Source organism: Panulirus ornatus, chromosome 47 (assembly GCF_036320965.1).
Source record: "Panulirus ornatus isolate Po-2019 chromosome 47, ASM3632096v1, whole genome shotgun sequence".
Classification (NCBI taxonomy): Eukaryota; Metazoa; Arthropoda; class Malacostraca; order Decapoda; family Palinuridae; genus Panulirus; species Panulirus ornatus.
In genome coordinates, this window is record NC_092270.1 from 9077038 (window position 1) to 9104170 (window position 27133).

At 47.7% G+C, this 27133-nt stretch overlaps 1 protein-coding gene across 1 annotated transcript; it reads right to left on the bottom strand.

Moving 5' to 3' along the window:
* Window positions 1-27133, bottom strand: LOC139763703 (monocarboxylate transporter 8-like). The gene is made up of 3 exons (XM_071690028.1): window positions 25445-27133; window positions 5143-5363; window positions 1-1564 (listed from the first exon to the last, which is right to left on the bottom strand). Exons 1-3 carry the CDS (start codon window positions 26239-26241, stop codon window positions 1401-1403), a joined length of 1182 nt encoding a protein of 393 aa, XP_071546129.1. The 5' UTR covers window positions 26242-27133; the 3' UTR covers window positions 1-1400.

Consider the following 27133-nt stretch of genomic DNA (forward strand, 5'->3'; position numbering starts at 1 on the left):
TTAAGGGATTTTCTGATTTAATCAGGACCTTACCTAGATAAACTATACAGCCTCGTTATCACAAATACTGTAGCAGATATGCTGGTGAAATATTATATAATGATAATGATAATAAGAATGATAATCATCTTAAGATTAACAGAAATCACAGAAGAAATTAGAGGTTATGATAATGATATTTACCCTTATGACATATACGGTTACGAACTGTGTAACTCCGGTAAGGGATTTTCAACACTGTGTATAAAGTATACATATATGTTATTTAAGATATACATTACCAAAAATATGACATTCAGTACCGTGGAAAACTATATATATATATATATATATATATATATATATATATATATATATATATATATATATATATATATATATATATTATAATACTACATTATTTCATATATTACATACATAGTTTTCGTGCTGACGTGACAAAGGCTGTTATGTCCATCTTAAGCCAGAGTGGCATGGTACAACCTTAACCATGTACTGTGTACAGGGAGGGCCCTCTACTGGTTTTCGGGAGGGAGAGGGAGCACATTGATGTCTTTGGGAGTCCAACAGCTGGACTGACAGGAGTCAAATCAGCAGGTCCATAAGTTGTCTCGAGTTGGTCCAAATAACAATAAAAAGGCGGCAGGAGCAGAGTGCGTGGGCACGGGGAGGGCAGCTCACACCTGCTGGAGGGCTGTGGCCGCCACAAGGTAAACTGATGTGTCAAGTCTTCCCCATCGAGTTCAGGGTTGGGTGTTATCTACACCCTCACCTTAATATCCCTTAACAAGGTCGAGTTGTGGTTTATTTCTAATTCGTCCATCGAATCAAGACTTAACAAGGTCGGAATGTTCCAGGATATAATAGCTCAACCTTGAACCGAATCTGACGAAGCAAGGTCGAACTGTGGTTTTGTTTCAAACTTACCCGAAATTCACCAATGAGGTAAATCTTTAACTGAATTTTATACCTGAGAGAGAAGAATGATAAATTTAATCCTTGCGGACGGATTTTCAGAAAGAAAAATAGAATACAAGAATAGCGATAATAAAAAACTCAGTTTTAAGGAAAAGCTGCATTCAATTGAGCACGGGTGAGTCATGGGTCAGTATTGTGTGTGTCGGGTTACGGGGTCGTGGGTAAGGGTGTCACGCTGGGTCAGAGGTTCTGGGTGGGTCAAAACCACATTTTACATTGTCGATTCAGATTCAAGTCTGTGGGGATTCTTTTGGGAAAACTTTGGCTCTTTGTAATGATAACCGAGGTAACTAATCACTCAAATAATTCTGCTGGGTTTAGATGACCCGTTAAAAAAGAAAAGAAGAAATCAACTCAGTCACTGAATGTCCTCTTTTGTCAAGTTTTCCTCGGGTAATTCATGGGGAGGGACGGGATGCGACTCAAGCTGGATTTTTGATGATGTACTCATCCTCTTGGTTGGGATCCCTCTTCCTGAAGTAGAGGACCAGCGGTGTCAACACCATCAGGAGCGAGGCACCCACCATGCAGCTGCCCATGAACATGTACAGCACCTTGTAGTCCTTGGTGTAGTCGTACAGCATACCTGGGGTCAAAGAAAAATGGATAGAATATCTTCGTGTATCGTGTTGGGTCCGTGGGAAGCCATAGTTTTGGAGATAATTCCTACTACAGAGAGAGAGAGAAAAAAAATGTTTTATAGGTAAATGGGGTACGGTATTCTCACCGGAGCCCCCAGGATTGTTTTGAAGGCAAAGATATAAAGGAAAATGGGTCATCCACCAGGCAAATTAAGAGTTAGGTTCTAGAAGTGATGGATGACTGTTTGGGCTTTCGACTTCTCCATTGCCAGGGTCAAACATTTAGTCTACATCCACCAAGGCAAGAACTCTAAGACACTGCTGGTGTTAAGGATAATTATAAGATTGTATACACGCTCACTCATGCATGGTGGCCCTGAGTGAAGGGCGAAGCCATGGCTAGCGCCGAATGAATCCCTTGAATTCGCTAGCCATGGCAAGGCTTCGCTGGATGAGCGTGGGGTGCACTATAAATTAGCCCGGGTTACCGGCACAAATCAGTCAATATAGCACTAACTGAGAGGCAGTTGCCGGAAAGGAATCCAGCAACCTAACGATTTTAAACTACCCATCAATCGTCGAGTCACGCTAACAGGGTGATTATATTGGCATGCGAGGCTTGCATTAGTCAGCATAGTGGGACATAGTGGGGGGGAAAGTGACATTGTGAAGATGAGCGATAGAACTCGTTAAACCAAACTTGGTAACTGCGAAGACCGCCTGCTTTCGTATAGGAACAAATGTGGTCTCTGTCTCCCAGTGTAATTTTGAGCCATAAGGTAAATGACCTGTTATCCCTTGTTACTTTATAAGTGCAAAATAAGGCCATTAGTCCCTGCACAAAGCAGGCACATAAGGTACCGTAAACCAGAGCAGGAAGAATGAATTTTTCGATTGAGCTAGGCTAAGTTACGTCTGTTGTCCAACGAGTGTGCAATTATAATGATAAACTGGGGGATGCTCTTAATACATGGGGGCTTCCAGGGGAGGTAGGAGTTGGAGCAGAAAGGTGACCTGCCCAGTACTCCAGGAATAATGATCCATTACAGGAGAGGAGTATAGCAGAAGTGGATGATTGTGGGAATGAGGAGAAAACCCACACAGGAGAGGTGGATGAAGAGGAGATTCTGAGAAAGAGCGCCAGAGCGAAACTTTGAATCAGCACAAAGAATAGGCAGTGTACACACTCGGAGGCAGGACAGTTAACGAAGCAATGGATGGAAGACTTGGGGGAAAGAACACTCACAACACCTGTGTGCGGGGATTGAAAAGTAGATATTGGGTGAGCATAAAGATAAGAAGGACATGTTAAGCCTATGGGAGATAAGAGAAAAGTAGACCGCCTAAGCAAAAGGGGTGAAATGATTGATAAGATTATAAAGATAAGGTGAAGGACTTGGCCTAACTGTAGGAGAGTAAGGTAGGCCTTACGCAAATGGATGAAGGTGAGCTGAATGAGGTATTGCATAAGCCTCGAATGAGACAAGACGAAGGATATGACACTTTTATCTCAGGGAGGCCGGGATCGATGGAATATAACGCACTTCCAACTTGAAGATTGTTTTGATTTTACAAATGGAGACGGGTTGGTTGTAAGCAAAATGGAGTATAAGGTCAGCACGCACTTTCAACTTGAAGATTGTTTTGATTTTACAACTGGAGACGTTGGTGGTAAGCAAAATGGAGTATAAGGTCAGATGAAGCAGCCCCAACATCGTTGGATTAATGGAAGAAAAAAAAAAAAAACGAGCTAAAGTCTAGCCTATTCTACAGAAAGGAATGGCAGAGAAGAAGGTACAGGAAAGATGCGGGTTGTTGGACCTGATATGGAATGCAATACGTTCCTAGAAATAGCAATGAATGTAAGGTACGTTCAAGGAGTAAACAGTGGGCAACATCATAGTGGGAAGGAACTGCAGTGCCTCAAGAGACTATACGAATTGATGATAATGAAGGAACGGTCGAGATGGTGAAGGAAGAAGTGGGACATTCCCTTCTCGAAGGTGGGAAAGTACTGAAATTGAGGGCTTTCAATTACAGGGGAAATACGACAGATAAAGACTTGAATTCTAACGGGAATACATATAGTCAAGGAGACACAAGTTCCAAGAATGTATGCAGAATACGAGAATCAAAGAGAAATGAAACACCAGTTACGAAAAGTGATCAGGGAGTGCTTGACTTTTGACTATCATTCGTTTGTACAATGTGGAGAACGACTCCTCTTCGCTTTGTGACCGGAAGGGAGAATAAGAGCGAACGGGAGGTCCGGTCGGTCCCATGGCATTTGGGGTTGATGACGTCACAAGATGGCCGACCAATGTTTCCACTTCTTTTGTTTTGTTTTTGTTTTTCGCCAGATATCCTTTGTTTACGAATCTTTACCACTTGAGTGTGATAAGTTCGTGTGAGATTAGTTCCCAATCTACAAGTTCTATAGAGAATTCCTGTCTGTCTCCCGATTATTATTATTATTATTATTATTATTATTTTTTTCTTTCAAACTATTAGCCATTTCCCGCGTTAGCAGGGTAGCGTTAAGAACAGAGGACTGGGCCTCTGAAGGAATATCCTCACCTAGCCTCGTTCTCTGTTCCTTCTTTTGGAAAATTGAAAAAAAAAAAAACGAGAGGGGAGGATTTCCAGCCCCCCCGCTCCCTCCTCTTTTAGTCGCCTTCTACGACACGCAGGGAATACGTGGGAAGTATTCTTTCTCCCCTATTCTCCCTATTATTATTATTATTATTATTATTATTATTATTATTTATAAACAGGGCCATTGGCTGTTGAACTGACTAATGATTTATCGTTGAGGTGTCATACTGATGACTGTCTTACTGTTGAGTTTTCGAAATGGTGACTTACCTTTAAGGTGTAATGGTGACTTACCGTTGAGTTATCGGAGTGGTGACTTACCGTTGAGTTATCGGAGTGGTGACTTACCGTTGAGTTATCGGAGTGGTGACTGACTTACCGTTGAGTTATCGTAGTGGTGACTGACTTACCGTTGAGTTATCGGAGTGGTGACTGACTTACCGTTGAGTTATCGGAGTGGTGACTGACTTACCGTTGAGTTATCGTAGTGGTGACTGACTTACCGTTGAGTTATCGGAGTGGTTACCTACCGTTGAGTTATCGGAGTGGTGACTGACTTACCGTTGAGTTATCGGAGTGGTGACTGACTTACCGTTGAGTATCGGAGTGGTGACTTACCGTTCAGTTATCGGAGTGGTGACTTACCGTTGTGTTATCGGAGTGGTGACTGACTTACCGTTGAGTATCGGAGTGGTGACTGACTTACCGTTCAGTTATCGGAGTGGTGACTTACCGTTGAGTTATCGGAGTGGTGACTTACCGTTGAGTTATCGGAGTGGTGACTGACTTACCGTTGAGTTGTCGGAGTGGTGACTGACTTACCGTTGAGTTATCGGAGTGGTGACTGACTTACCGTTGAGCTGTCGGTCTGTTGACTTGCTGTTGGACTGTTGACTTACCGTTGAGTTATCGTAGTGGTGACTTACCGTTGAGTTATCGGAGTGGTGACTGACTTACCGTTGAGCTATCGGAGTGGTGACTGACTTACCGTTGAGCTGCGGGGATATGAAGTTCATGAGACCGTTGAAGAGCCTGACGAGGCCGTAGGAGGAGGCGAGGTGAGCTGCGCCGTGGTGCTGAGCCAGGATGGGCGGGATCAGCACGAACCACGACCCCACGCCGAACCCGTACATCGCCAGCGCCACCGTCAGCCCGGAGAAGCTCCTCATGTGTGGCACTGTCAGCACTGCTGACGCCGCAGCCAGACCACTGTCAGGGAAGGATAGGGTTTGAGGTCAGGCTGACGTATTGGTGTGTGTGTGTGTGTGTGTGTGTGTGTATTTTATGAGTGATTTCTTGCTTGGCTGACCTCAGAAGTCATCAGCCTTGCAGCATGCATCCCTCACAGCTCTGTCGTCAGCAACGCAGTCAGACAGACAAAGAAACAGACATGATCTGCTTAATCTCGTCAGCTCAACAGACAAAGAGACAGACACGCTTTGCTTCTCGTCAGCTCCACAGGCAGAGAAACAAAGAGACAGACACGCTCTGCTTCTCGTCAGCTCCACAGACAGAGAAACAAAGAGACAGACACGCTCTGCTTTGCGTCAGCTGCACAGACAAACAAAGACACAGACATGATCTGCTTAATCTCGTCAGCTCAACAGACAGACAGACAAAGAGACAGACACGCTCTGCCTCGTCAGCTCCACAGACAGACAAAAAAACAGACCTGGTCTGCTTAATCTCGTCAGCTCAACAGACAGACAGACAAAGAGACAGACACGCTCTGCTTATTCTCGTCAGTGCAACAGACAGACAAAAAAACAGACATGATCTGCTTAATCTCGTCAGTTCCACAGACAGACAGACAAAGAGACAGACACGCTATGCTTCTCGTCAGCTACACAGACAGACAGACAAAGAGACAGACACGCTCTGCTTCTCGTCAGCTCCACAGACAGAGAAAGACACAGACATGATCTGCTTAATCTCGTCAGCTCCACAGACAGAGAAACAAAGAGACAGACACGCTTTGCTTCTCGTCAGCTCCACCGACAGACAGACAAAGAGACAGACACGCTCTGCTTCTCGTCAGCTCCACAGACAGACAGACAAAGAAACGGACACGCTCTGCTTAATCTCGTCAGCTCAACAGACAGACAGACAAAGAGACAGACACGCTCTGCTTCTCGTCAGCTCCACAGACAGACAGACAAAGAAACGGACACGCCCTGCTTCTCGTCAGCTCCACAGACAGACAGACAAAGAAACGGACACACAGACAATGAAACGGACACGTTCTGCTTAATCTCGTCAGCTCAACAGACAGACAAAGAGACAGACAAAGAGACAGACACGCTCTGCTTAATCTCGTCAGCTCAACAGACAGACAAAGAGACAGACACGCTCTGCCTCGTCATTGTCCAAATATCATTAATTCCCCTCACAGCCATTGTACACCACGAGTGACACTCTCCTACCCCAGCTTGACACTAGCCTACCCCAGCTTGACACTAGCCTACCCCAGCTTGACACTAGCCTACCCCAGCTTGACACTAGACTACCCCAGCTTGACACTAGCCTACCCCAGCTTGACACTAGCCTACCCCAGCTTGACACTAGCCTACCCCAGCTTGACACTCTCCTACCCCAGCTTGACACTAGCCTACCCCAGCTTGACACTAGCCTACCCCAGCTTGACACTAGCCTACCCCAGCTTGACACTAGCCTACCCCAGCTTGACACTAGCCTACCCCAGCTTGACACTAGCCTACCCCAGCTTGACACTAGCCTACCCCAGCTTGACACTAGCCTACCCCAGCTTGACACTAGCCTACCCCAGCTTGACACTAGCCTACCCCAGCTTGACACTAGCCTACCCCAGCTTGACACTAGCCTACCCCAGCTTGACACTAGCCTACCCCAGCTTGACACTAGCCTACCCCAGCTTGACACTAGCCTACCCCAGCTTGACACTAGCCTACCCCAGCTTGACACTAGCCTACCCCAGCTTGACACTAGCCTACCCCAGCTTGACACTAGCCTACCCCAGCTTGACACTAGCCTACCCCAGCTTGACACTAGCCTACCCCAGCTTGACATTAGCCTACCCCAGCTTGACACTAGCCTACCCCAGCTTGACACTAGCCTACCCCAGCTTGACACTAGCCTACCCCAGCTTGACACTAGCCTACCCCAGCTTGACACTAGCCTACCCCAGCTTGACACTAGCCTACCCCAGCTTGACACTAGCCTACCCCAGCTTGACACTAGCCTACCCCAGCTTGACACTAGCCTACCCCAGCTTGACACTAGCCTACCCCAGCTTGACACTAGCCTACCCCAGCTTGACACTAGCCTACCCCAGCTTGACACTAGCCTACCCCAGCTTGACACTAGCCTACCCCAGCTTGACACTAGCCTACCCCAGCTTGACACTAGCCTACCCCAGCTTGACACTAGCCTACCCCAGCTTGACACTAGCCTACCCCAGCTTGACACTAGCCTACCCCAGCTTGACACTAGCCTACCCCAGCTTGACACTAGCCTACCCCAGCTTGACACTAGCCTACCCCAGCTTGACACTAGCCTACCCCAGCTTGACACTAGCCTACCCCAGCTTGACACTAGCCTACCCCAGCTTGACACTAGCCTACCCCAGCTTGACACTAGCCTACCCCAGCTTGACACTAGCCTACCCCAGCTTGACACTAGCCTACCCCAGCTTGACACTAGCCTACCCCAGCTTGACACTAGCCTACCCCAGCTTGACACTAGCCTACCCCAGCTTGACACTAGCCTACCCCAGCTTGACACACTAGCCTACCCCAGCTTGACACTAGCCTACCCCAGCTTGACACTAGCCTACCCCAGCTTGACATAGCCTACCCCAGCTTGACACTAGCCTACCCCAGCTTGACACTAGCCTACCCCAGCTTGACACTAGCCTACCCAGCTTGACACTAGCCTACCCCAGCTTGACACTAGCCTACCCCAGCTTGACACTAGCCTACCCCAGCTTGACATTAGCCTACCCCAGCTTGACACTAGCCTACCCCAGCTTGACACTAGCCTACCCCAGCTTGACACTAGCCTACCCCAGCTTGACACTAGCCTACCCCAGCTTGACACTAGCCTACCCCAGCTTGACACTAGCCTACCCCAGCTTGACCTAGCCTACCCCAGCTTGACACTAGCCTACCCCAGCTTGACACTAGCCTACCCCAGCTTGACACTAGCCTACCCCAGCTTGACACTAGCCTACCCCAGCTTGACATTAGCCTACCCCAGCTTGACACTAGCCTACCCCTGCTTGACACTAGCCTACCCCTGCTTGACACTAGCCTACCCAAGCTTGACACTAGCCTAACCCCAGCTTGACACTAGACTACCCCAGCTTGACACTAGCCTTACCCCAGCTTGACACTAGCCTACCCAAGCTTGACACTAGCCTTACCCCAGCTTGACATTAGCTACCCCAGCTTGACACTAAGCCTACCCAGCTTGACATTAGCCTACCCCAGCTTGACACTAGCCTACCCAGCTTGACATTAGCTACCCCAGCTTGACAACTAGCCTACCCCAGCTTGACACTAGCCTTACCCCAGCTTGACATAGCCTACCCAGCTTGACACTACCTACCCCAGCTTGACATAGCCTACCCAGCTTGACATAGCCTACCCAGCTTGACATTAGCTACCCCAGCTTGACATTAGCTACCCCAGCTTGACACTAGACTACCCCAGCTTGACATAGCCTACCCCCAGCTTGACACTAGCCTACCCCAGCTTGACACTAGACTACCCCAGCTTGAACACTAGCCTACCCCACTTGACACTAGCCTACCCCACTTGACACTAGCCTACCCAAGCTTGACACTAGCCTAACCCCAGCTTGACACTAGACTACCCCAGCTTGACACTAGCCTACCCCAGGCTTGACACTAGCCTTACCCCAGCTTGACACTAGACTACCCCAGCTTGACGCTAGCCTACCCCAGCTTGGACACTAGCCTACCCCTGCTTGACACTAGCCTAACCCCAGCTTGACATTAGCTACCCCAGCTTGACATTAGCTACCCCAGCTTGACATTAGCCTACCCAGCTTGACACTAGCATACCCCAGCTTGACACTAAGCCTACCCCCAGCTTGACACTAGCCTACCCAGCTTGACATTAGCATACCCCAGCTTGACAACTAGCCTACCCCAGCTTGACAATAGCCTACCCCAGCTTGACATTAGCTACCCCAGCTTGACACTAGACTACCCCAGCTTGACACTAGCATACCCCAGCTTGACACTAGCCTACCTCAACTGGTGGCTAAGACCTCCACCTTATCCTGCCGCTGGGGTGTTGGGGGATCGCGCTAGCGCCACCAGCGGCAACACTTAAGAAACAAAACACCAGCATGGCAGCCTTGGTAAGCCACCTGAATAGATCAGACTCATTAAATAACTTCCTAGTTGATCGTATGCTCACACCAGAGTCGTGCATGCTGTAACAATCCACAGCTTAAAGCAAACATGTCTGTTGCAGCAATAAAAAAAAAGAAAAAAGAATTAGTGTACGATATAGAAAGTCACGCACGCCACTGGAGACAGTAGAATTATTTGTCTCAACTCCCCGGCAGCGCATGACCCAACGTTAGGTATTTGAGGAATATTTGTTTGTGGACAGAGCAGCCCCAGCATTCTCTGTCTCAGTAGAACGTGAGAGCCATAAGCAAAATTAACGGGAAGAAAACGCAGTTAAGCCTTATCCAAACCCACTACAGCAAACCAGTTTAAAACCTCGTCCAAACCCACTACAGAGAACCAGTTAAGCCTCATCCAAACCCACTACAGAGAACCAGTTTAAAACCTCGTCCAAACCCACTACAGAGAACCAGTTAAGCCTCATCCAAACCCACTACAGAGAACTAGTTAATTGAACTAGGCTGCTCCATCCAGTTTTGCCAGTCTGTCTCCCGAAGCTTTAGCCGCGTTTTTAAATTCCGACCATGACACTCGAGATAAGCGATTCAGTTTTACGAACAGGAATCAGCAGGCTGGTGATGATATTCAGTCTTATGCCAGTGACGCCAGAGGCGAAGTTCGTTTCCTGGGAAGAATGACATCACCTCTTGTTTTTGTAAGGCTTGTGTTTACATAACTTGCAGGTATGTAAATCCTTCGATTGGATGAATGTCAAGTCATCTTGTACGTATTAGAATCAGTGACCTTACTAGCAGCTTTCATGGTTTTATGAGCATGAAGGAGTATACATCACTGCTGCACCACCTTCACTCCACACTAAATACATTTACGCCGCTTTTTCTTTCATTTCAAAAGTTGCTTTTATTACAGCAAATTGTCATTTAATCTTGTATGAACTTTAGTTGATGTGGATATGAAAAGGATTGGCTTTTACGTTGGGTACTATGCCATCAGTTCGACAGAAAGTAACCTATTTCAAAGTCAAAGTGAAATAAAAACAAACAATTCATGTTCTCAAAGGTAGGCTGTTCCAATAACTTTGCTTACACCTCTGGAACTCTCTACCCTCTCACGTCTTTCCCATTAACTATAACCAGGCAGTTTTACAGACTTTTTTCCCCACTTCCTCCAAAATTCACAAATATTTTTTTTTTCTTTTACCCTTCATTAACCTCTTCATTTCAATTAGGGCTCGGTTTTGATGTGAGTTTTCCTTTATAACTGGAGCCCCCCACATAAAGAAAAATAATGCCTTACTTGCGTCCATACCTGAAAATACCAGGCAATGTATGATATATATGAATGCCAATTGTATACACAAGTTTAAGAAAGTTGTAGAGGAAGATTAGGGAATGAGGCACCACGCTTTGTAGACCTCCCTCCCCATACTGTAGAATTAGGTGAACACACACACACACACACACACACACACACACTATGGTGTAACGGTTAGCGTGACTGACCGAGAATCGCGCATGAACCCACATGGGTTCGAATCCTGGTAGGCGGTGATTCTCCTCTCGAGGTGGGTCGATAAATGAATACCTGTATTACGCTAGTGTGTGTGTGTGTAGGAATAAAGACATGGTACATGTATATATATGTATATATATACAAGAGGAGACGAAGCAACACGATTGTAAAGCTTTCTCCCAATAAATTCAAAAGTAATTGCAAATTAGTACACACACACACACACACACAGCACACCCTGATCACTAGCCATCATTGGCTTCTTTGTGTTGTGGGGGAGTAACGCGCGGCATGGCGGGTGTACCTTGGGCTCCCAAGTCATACCAGCAGCCCGGAAATATTCTCGTTACTCATCATAAGGCAGGCAATCAGTGTGGCGTGGAACTGAGCACGAGGATGCAGAATTGAGTGTGTGTATGTGTATCCTCGCACTTGGATACGTTTATCACGCCAGACGTAACATAGCCTTTGACATATGATAGATTATACACCTATCTTTAACCTTTTTTTTTTTTCGATAAGGCATTTATGTACTTTGAAAGCATTATAATAGACTATTGTTGGTAAATGCCGTAGTTAAATGGGTTACACACTCCCTAGCTAGCCTTAACTGTGCATTAACGAAAGAAATCGCCCTGTATAGATAGTGAAACGGTGTTATGCCTTTAATAGATTCATTTTGATCAGTACGTAAACATAGTTAATCTATTACGTTTTCTATCATTTAAAAAAAAAAATCTGTCCTATGAGAAGTATATCTGATGCTAACTGTCGCGGATGTGACGTTGTTGGTCGATAGGCGTCCAAAGTTTAACGCTAGAACCCTTGGCCTGAACCACAAGCTTAAGAAAGAACTGTTCTCTACGTGTTGGAGAACAGTGGCAAAGGAAGGCGAGGGAAAGGGGTAGAACAGGAGACAGATAGAGAGACAGACGAGTAAGGATAAGCAAGAAGAGACAGTACGAACACCAAAAAGATTTCACGAGGGTAAACGTAGTCCGAAAAGTTGATTCAGAGAGAGAGCAAACATAAACCATTAATGGGTTGGGCGCCTCCCGCGCTGGATTGCTCCGCTCGAGCAGGTGTCATGGCCGCTCAGTGGGAGGGATGGGTCAATGTGGTACGTGATACAGCTTTCAACCTCGGCTGCTTCATACCAATTCTTCTAATAACCTTAGGGCATTATATGGTATGTACCGTTTATATGTTATCTCAATATTTCCCGTTTTCCTAATTTCAATATTTTCCGTTATTCTTTTGATTATTGTGTTTTATTTTCGGAAAATTACGAACCAAACGTAATTGTTTACGTAAGTCCGTCTGTCGGAGGCCATACGAAACTTTGGAATATCGAGTTTGTGATTCTTTTTGATATTCTACATACATATGTATGAATTGAGTATATGTGGTCGATTAGTATACAAAAATCAAGTAATACGATATAGCATAGATTTTGTAAGTACTTGCGTTAGCTCACCTTTCCTACAGGCTGGGAGATTGGCACTTTCATCTCGAGACAGTACTCAATGAAGGAGCAAGGGTAAAGTGGGCTCGTTTGGAGGCATTATGTCCCGAGTGTGATACCGCCTAGTCGAAGCTTTGTTCTTGCTGGTGGAACCCACAAACACCCGCTTCTCAGTATACACAATTACAATTAAGTTATCATCACGCTCGCGGAATCAGTTCGCTCGTACACTCTATTGATTATTGGAAACACATCAGTGCCTCAGTCCGTCATGGCCCGGCAGATTTAGGATTCATTAACGATAAATTCTTCCACAACATCACCAAGTCTGAAGTCACACAGTTTTTGGGTCATGACCTGTGCTGGGAGCAGCAGCAGCAGCACCTTACGTGTTGGACAGTGACATACTTATCGAAAAATTCCTTGACATTGCATGTGTCCTACTTTAATGTCATGGGATGATATTAAGGGCACCCAATCCTACGCATGATATTGGGCTAAACGGCTCTGTCCTTGTTAATTACTCCAGAACCGTTTAATACACCTCACACACAGACGCAGTAAAGTGCTAGGCCATAATTTAAGGAGGAAGTGTGTGGTTTGCATGTCAGACTTTGAGTGGCTGGGCGGAGGTTAACGTGGGAGGAAATGGGGAGCCCTGCTGCTGCTCCCACTACTGCTGCTCCCAGCAGCCAACCTTAACTGTAGACTTACCCTATTACTGTAGACTTAACTGTAGACTTAACTGTAGACTTAACTGTAGACTTACCCTATCACACACTGTACCTCTTTCTCAACGATACTGCCACACCGAACACTGTACACCTACCCTAGCAACACTACCACACCATGTACTGTACTTAAAGCGCCACAGCACACGGTGTACAAACCCCTAGCAACACTCCCGTACATTGTACATACGCCAGCATTACCACACACACACACACACACACACACACACACACACACACTGTACACCTACCTCAGCAAAAAAGAAAATCTAAGATTTAAAATAAAAAAAAATACATGTACGACCCATGATGGTCTTGTTCCATTTGTCATATTTGAACTGAATTCGCCATTTAACCATATGTTTTCCCTGATCTTCAAAGCCCTTCACACTCTCTGGCACTCGCTCAAAATTATAAGATGTGCAGGAAGAGTAATGCACTTAGTGGTTGTGAAAGTCATTCTCTCATCAAGTTTATCATCATTATCAGTTGTTTATAAAGTTATGTTTTTTTTTATAAATTTCTGAAGGATAAAGTGGCACTTGGAAAGCACACATTTCCCAGAGGTTTATCGATTCAAAACAAAGTTCATCTATGAACTATTAATATCGGGGCGACACAATTACTCGTAGTGACTACATGCCTGCAAATATTGTGTAGGAAATTCTGACCTACTTATGGGGGTCGATATATCACGTTATTTTTTGCGTCTGAATACTTGAGCATCGCAAACCACCGAACTGATTCACGACGAAGGACCGAAGACGAAAAACTACAACCTTCCACTGAAGAAAAAAAAAATAAAAGGTATAGTTCGGATTCGCATCCAAAGACGTAAATCCACTTTGACCGTCCAGCCTAACCGCGTTACTCAAGAGAAATCTATACTGCAGGGAAGCCGCGAGTGGTGATTGGTGTAGCTGCTCACGTGACTGAGTTTTCAGACGTCTAGACCAAGGTCTTTGTCCTCTGCACTAGAGATTTCTAGTACTTGTCTCACCAAGAAGCTTCAGGAGCTACACACACACACACACACGCACACACACACACACACACACACACACACACTCACACACGCATATATATATATATATATATATATATATATATATATATATATATATATATATATATACATTTTATTTACTTATTATTTTGCTTTGTCGCTGTCTCCCGCGTTTGCGAGGTAGCGCAAGGCAACAGACGAAAGAAATGGCCCAACCCACCCCCATACACATGTATATACATACACGTCCACACACGCAAATATACATACCTATACATCTCAATGTACACATGTATATACACACACAGACACATACATATATACCCATGCACACAATTCACACTGCCTTTATTCATTCCCATCGCCACCTCGCCACACATGGAATATATATATATATATATATATATATATATATATATATATATATATATATATATATATATATATATATATACATATATATATATATATATATATATATATATATATATATATATATATATATATATATATATATATCCCTGGGATAGGGGATTAAGAATACTTCCCACGTATTTCCTGCGTGTCGTAGAAGGCGACTAAAAGGGGAGGGAGCGGGGGGCTGGAAATCCTCCCATCTCGTTTTTTTTTTTAATTTTCCAAAAGAAGGAACAGAGAATTGGGCCAGGTGAGGGTATTCCCTCAAAGGCCCAGTCCTCTGTTCTTCATGCTACCTCGCTAACGCGGGAAATGGCGAATAGTTTAAAAGAAAAAAAAGATATATATATATATATATATATATATATATATATATATATATATATATATATATATATATTGACGATGAATTTGGTAAATTGCGACTTGAAGTTTAGATCATGTGAACGAAAACCACATGGTGTTTACCTTAGGGTTTTAAATGAGATGAATGCGATGTTTTAATGCCCAAACATCCACCAAGACCAGAAGGATATGATTAAACTTGCGCAGTATGTCGACAAATACATTTTCTGAATTTCACCACGATTCATGGAGATTGCTGCTCGACTGTCTGTATAGGGGGGGAAAAACTGCTCAAAACTCTCTGGAAAATATCTGCCTTTCCCTGTGAAGTTTCCATTCGCTCCACCAGCCAAAGTTGACCTTGGCCCTGTGTCCTTGGTCGCTGGTCTGGTCAGCGCATGATAAGAAAGCCAAGTGGAAGTTTTCGTTATCAGTCTTTGATTCTTGCTTTATTTACACGCTAACTTTCATTGTTTCCTCATGCCTTATATATATATATATATATATATATATATATATATATATATATATATATATATATATATTTTAAGACTCAGAGAGGCCCAGAACATGAGTGTGCATCACGGAACACTTAATTAGATCCTGAATATTGTCGGGAACACCAACTCCATGATATAGAATAAGGCTCAGCAGATAGTCGTAAGAAATTTCCATCGTGCCTCCAGGTCTTAATCCAAATCCCGGGAGCTTACTACAGAGCCAGGAGCAGCAGCTGTACTGGCGGGTCTGACCTCACCAGAGTCCTAGAGTCTTTAATGTTGATGCAGGTTATGTCCGGACGGCCGAGCGTGGTGGGGGTGCGTGACTGTGTTCCCTCAGTAGAATTTGCTAGAGACATGGGCAGGGAGTGACTGCATTATTACAACAGATTGTGGGTTGTGGTTAGAACAACAGGTACGGTAGGTGGTTAGAACAACAGGTATACGGTAGGATAAGCTTGAGGTTTATAAAACGACTGGCTATAAAAGGATAGGCTAAGGTTAGGACAATAGGTTTATAGGGTTAGGCTTCAGGGTGTGCATTAAGTGGTTGATTATAGTTAGAACACAACGCCATATAGGCTAACAATAGATATGAAAGGTGTAAAGAGACAAAAAATAGATTATATGGGAGTTATATATATATGACTTCACGAAGGGATTCACAATATACCAGCAGAACATATCACGTAGCTACGAGGTGAGGGCTAGGCTATACGAGGAATCCTGAGCTGGGTGTGGAAATATCAGCATAAGGCAGTATGCACACAGCCAGAGACTATATGTAAGTTTATAGGTTTATATTATAGGACTATATGGACAGAGGAGAAACTGGGAAGGCTTTGAACAGAGTGTTAACTAAAATAAGAATTATTTTTTTTTACAGTGGCTCCTGGTCTAAAATGAACGCTTGCGTTTTTAATTTTCTAACCATCAAAATTTAAAACCATCGGGATTTTCACAGGTCTCGAAAAATAATGGACTAATTCACAGTGTTAGTGGCACTGGCGTGATTGAGAAAAAATGCCTGGTAACTGCTTTGTCGTCGTTACAGTAGACCCATTAACTTTCAGGCTAGTCGTACATAAACAATTTGTTAGTTCTGCCATTGTTTCGGGACTAATGCCTCCACAGCTGTAATGGACGGTACTGTCCACTCTGTGGTTAATTGTGTTTGCCGTGTGTGGCGCGATGTTTACCTCTGTAAACAGTCGTGTGGAGCGATGTCTGACTTAATATCAAGTATGCGTTGCGCTCTGCCTGTCTGGCTTGATATATGACCATGTAGAGCGGTGTCTGGCTTGATGTATGGCCTTGTGAATAGGTGTTTGTCTTGATGTATGACCATGTGAAGAGGTGTTTGCCCTGATGTATGGCCATGTGGAGCGGTGCCTGGCTTGATGTATGGCTATGTAGAGCGGTGTCTGGCTTGACCATGTATGACCATGTGAAGAGGTGTTTGCCCTGATGTATGGCCATGTGTAGCGGTGCCTGGCTTGACGTATGGCTATGTAGAGCGGTGTCTGGCTTGACGTATGACCATGTGAATAGGGGTTTGTCTTGATGTATGACCATGTGAATAGGGGTTTGTCTTGATGTATGACCATGTGAAGAGGTGTTTGCCCTGATGTATGGCTATGTGGAGCGGTGCCTGGCTTGATGTATGGCTATGTAGAGCGGTGTCTGGCTTGATGTAGGACCGTGCATGGCGCGGTGTCTGCCTTGATGTCTGGCCGTGTAGTGCGGTGTCTCCCGTGATTTATGGCTGTGTGGCGCAGTGTCTGGCTCATTGTACGGCCGTGTGGCGCGGGGTCTGCCAGGCTTGGTGAATGGCCGTGTTGCACGGTGTCTGGCTTGATGAGTGGCTTTGTGGCGCGGGGTCTGGCTCAATGAATTGGTTTTGTGGCGCACGGTCTTGCTTTGCTAAATGACTTTGTGGCGCAAGGTCTGGCTTGAAGAATGGCTCTGTGGTGTGGAGTCTGGCTTGATGTATAGCCGTGTGGCGCAGTCTGCTTTGATGAGCGAGCTTGTGGCGCACTGCTTGGCTTGATGAATGGCCCTGTGGCACAGGGTTTGGCTTGATGTATCGCTGTGTGGCTAGGGGTCTGGCTTGAGGAATGTCCACACAATACAAACAGTAGTAACATCATACATACGCGACCCTCCTCAGACCGTCTCAATAACTTGTTCAAGGTCCTCCCAACTTGCTTCAGGTCGCCTCAACTTGCCCATGGTCGTCTCTTAACTTGCCCCAAGTCGTTTCTGGACGTGTCCCAGACTGATTATGATTATGTGTTTTCGCAGAAGTTGGTTCTCTGGATAGGTAAGGCGTGCCGGATCATGACCTTTTTAAAGTTCTAAACCACTTTGATTACGTCAACAGTAAGCAGTTCCTTGAGAGATGCAAAGATAGAACAGCCCAAGGACGTAGCATGATATTAAGCAAGAAATTTGGTAGGCAAGATGGAAAGCAGTACTTTTATGAAGTCCCACAAAAAGAATGCAAAGATATGGTAGTAAAGTACAAGAAGTGGGGCCCCATGCGTGTGGAACTCCCTCATACTACAATGCAAAATAGGTAGCTCTAAGGCATCAACAGACATGTCCATACTTCCATCACAACGGCTATCGCCTGGGCGCCGCGCAAGTCACTGTAGCCAGATTATTGTCATACGCTTTATACTCATTCCTCACGGCAAATATGTCTCCTGCTCGATATACGTTTGCCCCACAGCTGACATGAATCATTACCGCTACACGTATGACACCGACTGGCAAAGAAAAAAAAGAGGGACACGCGAGTGTGTTTGTGTGTAGTGGTGTGAGTCAGCCTTCGCTGCCATGCAGGTCCTGCAGAGTAAGATTTTCAGATTCCATCTTTTATTTTCAAGAGGAAATGGGACCTCTTCGACAACACTGCATTACGGTAATTCCAGTTGCAACCGGCTATGCTGGGACATTTATAGTTTCAGGATTTATAGATACAGTCGATTATCTATAAAGATTGTCATTGCGTAATGATAGGAACTAACTGAATATATAACTTCCTCGAAAGAGTTGGCGACAGATGTAGAACCAAGAAATAATGCGAAAGGAAATAATGGAATGCATTTTTCAGCTTCCCTAACAAGGAGAATAAACTTGTTTGGCAGTTTTCTTAAAGGTACCCCTAAGCTACTTTCAGCATACTGATGCATAGAATGTAAATGAAAAAAAAATGCTACTATCTCAAGTAAAGACGACTTTTACCCACGAAATGGTGAGTTTCCTGCATTACTGTTTTTCAGTTTTAGGTAGCCAGGGTTGTGTCGCGCTGGCAGGTCTGTAGCCTAGCTACCTTCCTCCACCAGGCCATGGTTTGCGTTGTGCTGGCTGGTCTGTAGCCTAGCGACCTTCCTCCACTAAGCCAGGGTTTGCGTTGTGCTGGCTGGTCTGTAGCGTAGCTACCTTCCTCCACCAGGCCATGGTTTGCGTTGTGCTGGCTGGTCTGTAGCGTAGCTACCTTCCTCCACCAAGCCAGGGTTTGCGTTGTACTGGCTGGTCTGTAGCCGAGCTACCTTCCTCCACCAGGCCAGGGTTTGCGTTGTGCTGGCTGGTCTCCAGTAGCCTAGTATGCTTCCGTACACTAGGCCAGGGTCGTGTTCTGTTGGCTGGAATGTACCCTAACTTGCCACTCTTCACTAGGCCATGGTTGTATTAATACATGCCGTCAGGTCTGTAGCCTAGTGTACTTTCATTCACCAGGCCGGGGCTGTGTTGTGCCGGCTGGTCTGTAGCCTAGCTTGCCTAGCTCCCTCAGGCCAGGGATGTGTTGTGGCGGTTGGTCTGCAGCTTAGCATGTCTCCCTTCCTCAAGCCAGGGTAGTGTTGTTGGCAAAGAACCAAGTTTTGGTCTCTTGGTACCCATACGTATCTTACGATTTAGGTACACGCCTTTGGCAAATCATTAATACATGACACTTAATAAACAGCATCAGTGAATCTTAAGGGCTCTGGCATACGTATCATGAACTGTTTTCTCTAACCCAGCCCCGTGTGCATTAGAAAGTAATGGTGGAAGACGAGGAAATGACAAAGTCTCCATGTCAGCTATAGCCTGGCCTGGCGTCATGCTAAAACCAAATGACATGCACTCGTTTCCTCTGAGTCACATCCCCAGGAAATGTCAGGCTTTTTGATGCCACTCTTAAGCCAGTTATGTTCAGAGTGTTTTTATACAGTACTGCCATCTCTGTAACCTCGAAGGTAAATGCTGTGAAAGAAAAAAATCGGATACTAGTAATGTTTACACATGTGTCTCTATATTATAGGGTGTTCAGGGTTAATTATTCAGGATGACGTCACCAGCTGGACTGGATTGTGTATGCTAAGGGGAGGAGGGAACGGGCGGGCGGGCCCTGGGGCTATGACATCACTCCCTGGTCTTGAATGACTTTCGGAGTAACCGGAGCTTCTCCGGCGCTAACCGGTTTCTAGCGTACGCAGAAGGACGGGACGCACGAGGTCAGTGCCTGCACGAACCGGTTTTGCAGAGTACCTGGGAGGACGGGCACCAGGGCCTGTGCCGGCATTAACCGGTTTCTAGAGCACTGAGCGCAGGAGGAGGAGAAGGAGGAATGGCTCCTGGAATTGTGACGTCACTCTGAGGTGTCGCCCGCACGATACTTCCCGACGGAATATTGTAAACTTGAGGCTGCATCGTAAAAAGTCACCATCAGCAACTGTAAAAATTTTCCCGTAAGTAAAAATAGAATATCTTTCTCATTCATTTGTCACGCGAGATTCATCCCACACACCTATGTTACGTAATGTCCAAAATGGTTTTGGGGGGAAGAAGGGAAAGGGGGTGTGGTGGAGGAGGTGTAAGGTAAAGAGGAGGAGAGAGGAAAGCACCAACAGAGCGGCGGCCAGAAACGTTCCGCCCCACCGGCAGGCCGCCGGCGGCTCCTCCTCCTCCTTGTAACCTAGCAACGGTGCGGTCAACAAAGGAGCCTCTCCGAGAAATATCAAGCATTTCTGAGGAGATCGTGAATATTCTCAATGACGACGGAAGGAAGTATCAAGTGAGACATGAGTGTCGAGACTAAACAATTCAGACATGATATGTAGGCCAAAAAAAAAACCCAGCAAAAATCGGTATTCAAGGCGAGGAAGACGTACAAGTGTGATTGCCATGAATGTCAGACGTACTCAAGGATGTCCTAAGAGAATGACACTCGAGAATACTTATGAAGGAGACGCAGACCATTGGAGGTAGAGATACACGCACAGACTCCCAATGGAAAGTTCCACCGTCAGTATGTGCGCTGTCCTGGTCGAGGGGGCGGCCGGCTTACCCTACCCGTTGCTTGCTTTCTCCACCATCACAGTCGCGTGGTGTTCGATCACATCAGTGGCAAAGCAGACCGTACGTTTCTGATTAGGATCATAAAATGGCCGGAAACGTGATGGAAGATAACACATTGATCACGACTGTTTTGCTGAGGCTATTACCTAGGATCGCCTTGGGATTGTTTTGTTCAGGATGTAGCCTAGCATTCATTACCTTGTGGGAGGCAGAACCCGCGATGGAGTGACAGTGGTTTCCACACCAGATCTTAGGTTTCTCTGCGCCTGACTGGCTGGCAGCCTGATTACGTAGGATAACTATGGCTAGGGCATAGGAACTCCGGGACACACACACACACAATATATATATATATATATATATATATATATATATATATATATATATATATATATATATATATATATAGATAGATAGATGTATATATGTGTGTGTGTGTGTGTGTGTGTGTGTGTGTGTGCATTAAGTGTGGTAAAAGAGATCATTATCTGGGAGAGAGAAGTGGATGTGTTTGAAGGTGTGATAACAGTTCCGACAATGTTGTACAGACATGAGGCATGAGCAAAGGAGGGTGGATGTGTTGGGAATGAAATGCTTGAGGACAGTATGTGGTGTGACTTAGATCGAGTAATAAAAGGGTAAGAGAAATGTGTGGTAATATGAAGAGAGCGATTGAGGGTGTGCTGAATATTCTGGACATTTTTAGAGAGGATGAGCGAAGAGAGGTTGACAGAGTGGATATATATATAAGTCAAGTGGAGGGGAAGGGAATGGGGAGGCCAAATGGGAGATGGAAGGACGGAGTAAAAATAATATATTTTGAGTGGCTGAGGCCTGAACATGCAGGAGGGTGAAAAGGGTGCACGGGATAAAGTGAATTGGAACGATGTGGTAGGCAGGGGTCGACGTGCTATATCAGTGGACTGCACCGGGGTATGGAAAGCAGCCGGGGTAAACCATGGTAAAGTCTATGGGGCCTGGTTGTGGATGATGGGGAGGAGGGGTTGCGCTGTGGTTTGGGTGCATTGCGAATTCGGTCTCTCTTCGTCTGTTCCTGGCGCGGCTTCGCTAACGCGAGAAACGGCGCACAGGCATTCGTTAGATGTTGTACGAGAGGTTACACCACGGGCACATAGTTCCCTCTGGCGAGATTTGATCACTGGGTGGAGAGTGTCTCGTCTAAGAAGTCAATCCAAAAGGGAGTATACACATTCCCCTGCTACTGGAAGTAGCGCAATCTTGGCCTGCGGTGGGAATCAGGGGTTATAGATATAAAAGTTAAATACTTAGAGGAGTAAGTATAAAGTATTTAGTGTACCCTAATCTTGAGCGACAGTAGGTTTCCGACCAGAATGTTGGTCAGAAAAGTGGCAAATTCTCGGCTGGGGTCAAACGCTGGTCCAAGGCCTCACTGTGTGAACCACACGTCTGGCAGCAACCAGCAGTTACCGACCCGTATGGGCAGCAAGTCTCACGCTTCTCGTTACTATGTGCGACAGTCTTGAGCAATAGTCAGTGATTAACGACCGTATGTGAACTGCAGTCATAGGGAGAGGAAGAATCATTGTATGGCGGCATTCGCCGTGGCAGCGTCCTGCGGCCGCCCCAGACCCCATACTGTCGCCTCTGATTCTGCAAGCTGACGCTTACGAGTGATCCCTCAAGCTGACATCTTCAAGTGATCCTTCAAGCTGACATCTTCAGGTGATCCTCCAAGCTGACAAGTGATCCTTCAGGCTGACACCTTCAAGTAATCACCTAAGCTGATACCTTCGGGTGATCCTTCAAGCTGACATCTTCAAGTGATTCTTCAAGCTGACATCTTCAGGTGATCCTCCAAGCTGACAAGTGATTCTTCAGGCTGACACCTTCAAGTAATCCCTTAAGCTGACACCTTCGGGTGATCCTTCAAGCTGACACCTTCAAGTGATCCTTCAAGCTGACATCTTCAGGTGATCCTCCAAGCTGACAAGTGATCCTTCAGGCTGACACCTTCAAGGGATCCCACAAGCTGACACCTTCAGGTGATCCTTAAGTTGACACCTTCAAGTGATCCTTCAAGCTGACATCTTCAAGTGATCCCTCAAGCTGCCAACATCCGACAGATCCTTCAAGTTCACACCTCTGATCCCTCAAGCTGACAGCTCTGAGCGATCCTCTAAGCTGGTAAATGAGTGACCCAATAAGCTGACACATACGTAATCCTGCAAGGCTTGTGGTCGTGCAACAGACCAACAGGAATACTGCAACAGGTATACTAGTGATCCTGCAACAGGTACAACAGTAATCCTACAACAGGTACAACAGTAATTCTGCAACAGATACAACAGTAATCCTACAACAGGTACAACAGTAATTCTGCAAAAGGTACAACAGTAATTCTGCAACAGACACAACAGTAATCCTACAACAGGTACAACAGTGATCCTGCAACAGGTACAACAGTGATCCTACAACAGGTACAACAGTGATCCTGCAACAGGTACAACAGTGATCCTACAACAGGTACAACAGTGATCCTGCAACAGGTACAACAGTAATTCTGAAATAAACGTAATAATGATCATGCAACACGTTTAAGAGGTGATGATAATTCCCGTTGTGATCCTGTGTCGTGTGAAGGAGAGGGTGGTGGTAGCAGTGCAGTGTGAGGGAGAGGGTGGTGGCAGCTATGATGTGTGAATGAGAGGGTGGTGGCAGCTGTGATGTGTGAATGAGAGGGTGGTGGCAGCTGTGATGTGTGAATGAGAGGGTGGTGGCAGCTGTGTCGTGTGAAGGAGAGGGTGGTGGTAGCAGTGCAGTGTGAGGGAGAGGGTCGTGGCAGCTGTGATGTGTGAATGAGAGGGTGGTGGCAGCTGTGATGTGTGAATGAGAGGGTGGTGGCAGCTGTGATGTGTGAATGAGAGGGTGGTGGCAGCTGTGATGTGTGAATGAGAGGGTGGTGGCAGCTGTGATGTGTGAATGAGAGGGTGGTGGCAGCTGTGATGTGTGAATGAGAGGGTGGTGGCAGCTGTGATGTGTGAATGAGAGGGTGGTGGCAGCTGTGATGTGTGAATGAGAGGGTGGTGGCAGCTGTGATGTGTGAATGAGAGGGTGGTGGCAGCTGTGTCCTGTGAGGGAGAGGGTGGTGGCAGCTGTGTCCTGTGAGGGAGAGGGTGGTGGCAGCTGTGTCCTGTGAGGGAGAGGGTGGTGGCAGCTGTGTCCTGTGAGGGAGAGGGTGGTGGCAGCTGTGTCCTGTGAGGGAGAGGGTGGTGGCAGCTGTGTTGTGTGAGGGAGAGGGTTGTGGCAGCTGTGTCCTGTGAGGGAGAGGGTCGTGGCAGCTGTGTCCTGTGAGGGAGAGGGTGGTGGCAGCTGTGTCCTGTGAGGGAGAGGATGGTGGCAGCTGTGCAGTGTGAGGGAGAGGATGGTGGCAGCTGTGTCCTGTGAGGGAGAGGGTGGTGGCAGCTGTGTTGTGTGAGGGAGAGGGTCGTGGCAGCTGTGTTGTGTGAGGGAGAGGATGGTGGCAGCTGTGTCCTGTGAGGGAGAGGGTGGTGGCAGCTGTGTCCTGTGAGGGAGAGGGTGGTGGCAGCTGTGTCCTGTGAGGGAGAGGGTGGTGGCAGGTGTGTTGTGTGAGGGAGAGGGTGGTGGCAGCTGTGTCCTGTGAGGGAGAAGGTGGTGGCAGCTGTGTCCTGTGAGGGAGAGGGTGGTGGCAGCTGTGTCCTGTGAGGGAGAGGGTGGTGGCAGCTGTGTCCTGTGAGGGAGAGGGTGCTGGCAGCTGTGTTGTGTGAGGGAGAGGATGGTGGCACAGTGTAGTGAGAGGGAGAGGGTGCTGGCAGCTGTGTAGTGTGAGGGAGAGGATGGTGGCAGCAGTATAGTGTGAGGGAGAGGATGGTGGCAGCAGTGTAGTGTGAGGGAGTGGATGGTGGCAACTGTGTAGTGTGAGGGAGAGGATGGTGGCAGCAGTTTAGTGTGTGGGAGAGGATGGTGGCAGCTGTGTCGTGTGAGGGAGAGGATGGTGGCAGCTGTGTAGTGTGAAGGAGAGGGTGGTGGCAGCAGTGTAGTGTGAGGGAGAGGATGGTGGCAGCTGTGTCGTGTGAGGGAGAGGATGGTGGCAGCAGTATAGTGTGTGCGAGAGGATGGTAGCAGTGTGTCGTGTGAGGGAGAGGGTGGTGGCAGCTGTGTCGTGTGAGGAAGAGGGTGGTGGCAGCTGTGTCATGTGATGGAGAGGATGGTGGCAGCAGTGTAGTGTGAGGGAGAAGATGGTGGCAGCTGTGTCGTGTGAGGGAGAGGATGATGGCAGCAGTGTAGTGTGAGGGAGAGGGTGGTGGGAGCAGTGTAGTGTGAGGGAGAGGGTCGTGGCAGTGTGTCGTGTGAGGGAGAGGGTGGTGGCAGCTGTGTCGTGTGAGGGAGAGGGTCGTGGCAGTGTGTCGTGTGAGGGAGAGGGTGGTGGCAGCTGTGTAGTGTGAGGGAGAGGGTGGTGGCAGCAGTGTAGTGTGAGGGAGAGGGTCGTGGCAGCAGTGTAGTTTGAGGGAGAGGGTGGTGGCAGCAGTGTAGTGTGAGGGAGAGGGTCGTGGCAGGAGTGTAGTGTGAGGGAGAGGGTCGTGGCAACAGTGTAGTGTGAGGGAGAGGGTCGTGGCAGTGTGTCGTGTGAGGGAGAGGGTCGTGGCAGCAGTGTAGTGTGAGGGAGAGGGTGGTGGCAGCTGTGTCGTGTGAGATGTGACCCAGGGGAGTGGGATGGAAGGGATACTGACCTATGAGGAGGCCGACGGTGGAGAGGAGGGAGGGCAGCCAGGAGGCGTGGTAGGCGGAGGCCTCGGGGAAGGCGTTGCGCACCTCCACGTACAGGACGCCGTAGCTCTTGACGAAGCCGACGATCCACACGTTGATAAAGCAGGCGGAGAGCGCCACCACCCACCCGTATCCGCCGTCGGGTGGTGTGAACTCGATGGCTTTCCCCCGGGCGTCCCCTTCGTCCAGGGGCACCAACCGCGGCCCCACCACGGACGACCTGGGGCTGGAGACCTTGTCCTCCCGCGGGGAGAACCCGTCGTCGCCGCCGATGTAGAAGGACGCCACCTTCTGGTCCGACTCGTCCGTCGGCGCGTTCGAGCCCTCGGAGCCTTCCTCCACGGCCTCGGAGGCCTCCAGGACGGGCTGGAGGCGGACCACGGAGGACATAAGGTCACCCGGGGGCAGCGTGGACGCGCGGCCGGACGGACCGATGGAGGTGAGGTCGGCCACTGTGTGTCGCTCGGGCGCCTCCTCCGTGTTGGCACTGACGCTCATGCCCATGCCCAGCGCCACGTTAAGGGCGGCCACCTCATTCTCGCTGAGGGCGCTCTCCTCGTCGGGCCAGCCCTCAGTCATGGACAGGGCCGGACTGCTAGCCACCTTGTCCATGGCCATCTTGCACGGCTCGGCCGGTCTTACCTTACCTCTGGCCTAGGTCGGAGCCTGGCTTTACCTTACCTAAGTGGGCGACTGGCTGACTGGTTGACTGGTTGGCTGGCTAGGTCCTGGTTCAGTACACCACCTGAAGTGCGACGCTACGAGTGTAGCCAAGTTTGTTGTACACGTATTATCAAAAATATGACTTAGCTTAGCACCAGACTTGCGACACACTGAGAAACTGAGCCACACTATAGTAACTTTGTCAGAGAGTGTGGGAGGGCGGAGATAGGGCGTGTTTCGCACCGTAACACCAGGTATAACAATATCCATCCGCGGATCTGGCAGCTGTTGTAAGACAAACGTTGAGCGACAGAGCACACTCTGTATTCCTCTTCCATTCCTCAGCGAGGGAGTCTTACCATGGACGGAGGGGAGCTCGAAGCTCGGCACTGGTCTCCCTCGTGGCTCTGCCGATCATGACAAGTCGAGTCGGATGATGTAACACCGGCGCTGCGCTCGTCGGCGCGCGCATCCCCCGATCACTGCCCACCAACCTGCACCTCTGGTTACGGACGTCGACCGCCCACTGACTTGGGGTGGCTGGTTCCCGCCTGCTTTATATACCCGACGCCCGCTGACCACAAGGCTTCGACACAGGCGCAGTGGACCATAGAACCTCACAGCTTGACCTCACGATGCTGGATGACGTGTGGTGATGACCCCATGAGGGCCCCACGTGGGGCACGGCCTTGCCGGGCCCCGGCATGGGCTCCCCGTGGGGCTCGTTGAAAACCCCAGTCTTCCCTCCCTCCCTCTCTGCTCCCCAGGGCGGGAAGCGGAAAGCGAAGGGTTTCGTCATGGAGGTTTCCACGTGTTGTGCCGGATCAATACTGCCGCCCTCAGCCAC

Bases quoted from the DNA above. Each gene is read 5' to 3' on its own strand.
- LOC139763703 (XM_071690028.1), bottom strand. From the start codon at position 26,241: ATGGCCATGGACAAGGTGGCTAGCAGTCCGGCCCTGTCCATGACTGAG. The intron at 5,364-25,444 runs GTTGCCACGACC...CTTCCCTGACAG, and splicing joins CCTCTCCCTCACACTACACT to TGGTCTGGCTGCGGCGTCAG. The intron at 1,565-5,142 runs GTAAGTCAGTCA...CTTTGACCCCAG, and splicing joins CATATCCCCGCAGCTCAACG to GTATGCTGTACGACTACACC.